Source organism: Polistes canadensis, unplaced genomic scaffold, assembly GCF_001313835.1.
Source record: "Polistes canadensis isolate GaletaPanama2010 unplaced genomic scaffold, ASM131383v1 scaffold_387, whole genome shotgun sequence".
NCBI classification, from domain to species: domain Eukaryota; kingdom Metazoa; phylum Arthropoda; class Insecta; order Hymenoptera; family Vespidae; genus Polistes; species Polistes canadensis.
Genome location: NW_014569934.1, coordinates 16,504 through 18,913, shown reverse-complemented (window position 1 = coordinate 18,913; position 2,410 = coordinate 16,504). Strand labels below are relative to the sequence as shown.

Genomic DNA, 2,410 nt, shown 5'->3' with positions numbered 1-2,410 from the left:
TAGTAGTAGTAATAGTAGATCGATTTTATATACAAAAATATTCTTATACAATTGAAATAATGAGGAAGAAAAATTTACGAGTGATTCACAAACATGTTGTAACGAATAATAACGATCATCCACATATACAACAACGTATTTATGAGAATTCTGTTCGAGCTGTTCGACAGGTATAATAGGATAAGTTAATATACAAATAAATACTTGTATATATATATATATACATATATAAATAATATATTTTATAATATTTCTATATATATATATATACATGTGTGATATTATTATGTGTCCGTGTTGTGTATGTGTTTTGTCAATTATATAACGAACCAACAAAACTATGCCATAAGTAGTCACTTGTGAGTTACAAAAAGGTGATCAATCGGTCTGTTATTATACTCTTATTCCACAATTTAAACGTTTATGATTGAAAAACTATAAGAAAAAATACTTACAATAGAAAAAGAAAGAGAGAGAGAGAGAGATACCTCATAAGCACGAGTTGAACGTTACACGAGTACGACGGATTCATGGTGACGGAAAGTGGGTCATCGGATTGGTTGGAAAAAAAATCTGCGAACGGGAAAAGATAATATCAACTCTCTTTCTCTCTCTCTCTCTCTCTCTCTTTTTCATTCTCTCATGAACAAAACGCGTTTCTTGATTACTCAAACTGAGAGGAGGATGAGGATGAGGAGGAAGGGGTGGGTGAAAAGTTGTTAAAAATATTGGCACAGTTTAATATACAAATTTATAGTTAAGGTATTATTAACGTATATGTGTGTATGTGTATGGGGGTCAGTTTGTTTGTTAATTAAAATATTATTTGTTATGTGTGTTACAGCAAACGGATGTACGATCGAGCTTAGAACATTTTTCGAGTACACCGGTTAAATCGCTTCCTGGAAAAAGGGAGGACACCCCACCAGCATCTTTAACGTCTTTAGCACCGTTAACCAGTTTGGCGAATTTACCTAGCAGCACCCTGTCCTCAACACCCTTGTCTTTAGCACCCGCATCTAAGTTATTAACACCGCCGGACAACAAAGGTCTCATGAGGTAATGCATACATTTTTCTATATAATTATATTATTAAATTATATGATATATAACAAATTGTATGGGTTTTTTTAATTTAATCTGATAATTTTTTTTTGGTTTGTTTTTTAGTAAATCTATGATTTATAATATAATGTCGTTAATTAATAAAAAAAAAGGGGATAACAATTAGAAAAATTATTTCAAAAGCATTGCATCGTTGAATTAAGATTAGTTAATGTTATAATTGATAATAATAATAATAATAATAATAATAATTGGATGATCGGTTGCAACTGACCACGTTTTCTTAAATAAAAATACATAGATAAATTAATCTTCTTTCTTTTTTCGACGTTGTTATTGTATTCATATTTCTTTTCTCTTTTTTTTTCTTTATTTCATTCTTTCGCTCGCAATCTATAACATTAAAGTCGATACATTTATTTATTATTTCTTGTTTTTTTGTTGTTGTTGTTGTATTTTTGTTATAATCAAATATCACAACCCGTTCGTTTACGAGATTATCCGATTATTATAATTAATTAAATACAAATTAACTTGTGTTTAATAAACTTTGCGATTTGAAAATAAATTGCTGATAAGTTTTTTTATTTTTTTTTACTTGTGTGTTCGTTACACATATTATTTATTTTATTTTTCATCGATTATGCGTACTTTTAACAAGCAAAAAGTAAAAAGAGAGAGAGAGAGAGAGAGAGAGAAATAGAATGAGAGTAATGGAATATAATTAATAACAAGTATTAACAAACGTTTATTCTTTTTTATTTAGTCAAGCAACGATAGTCAGTTCGTCAGCGGTTAATGGAGTTGCAAGTGGTGGTGCACCAACAGCCATGTACAGACCAAACTTTAGTCAGGCTTTCCAACGTGCAGGTCCCACAACGGTACCACCAACTCTGTCAGCTGGACTTTATCCTACTCAAAGTTTCACCTCAGGATTACTGAGCAACGGTACACAAAGTAATATTGGTTATTGGTGTCTTATTATTTTTGATCCTTTCATTTTAAAACTTTATTCTATCCTGTATTTTCATCTATATTATTATTACATCTTTCTTTATTTCTTTATAGCATGAACTTTTCTAGCTTTTTTTTTAATTAATTAATTTATTTATTTATTTTTCTTATATATATTTCAATGTTATTAATGATACTTTAAGGAATTAATAATATTGCATTGCGTTAGAATGTTACTGTACCCATACTTAAATATTTTCTTGTACAAACAATAATTCTAATTATCATTATATAATGCAAAGTTAAATATAATATATATTAATTATGAAATAATTACCAAATCCCTTATTATATTATATTGTATAACTGGATACAAACATTCCAAGCAAAA

At 28.6% G+C, this 2,410-nt stretch overlaps 1 protein-coding gene across 4 annotated transcripts in view; it reads left to right on the top strand.

Annotated features, from left to right (window-relative positions):
• Nucleotides 1-2,410, top strand: part of LOC106792179 (nucleolar protein 4-like) — a 62,695-nt gene that overhangs the window by 58,998 nt on the left and 1,287 nt on the right. For 3 of the 4 annotated variants that reach the window (XM_014758397.1, XM_014758395.1, XM_014758398.1), the window contains 2 exons: nucleotides 845-1,059; nucleotides 1,832-2,022. In XM_014758397.1, coding sequence (XP_014613883.1) covers nucleotides 845-1,059; nucleotides 1,832-2,022 — 406 coding nt within the window. The remainder of the gene's footprint in view (nucleotides 1-844; nucleotides 1,060-1,831; nucleotides 2,023-2,410) is intronic. The other variant, XM_014758396.1, reaches the window with a different exon arrangement.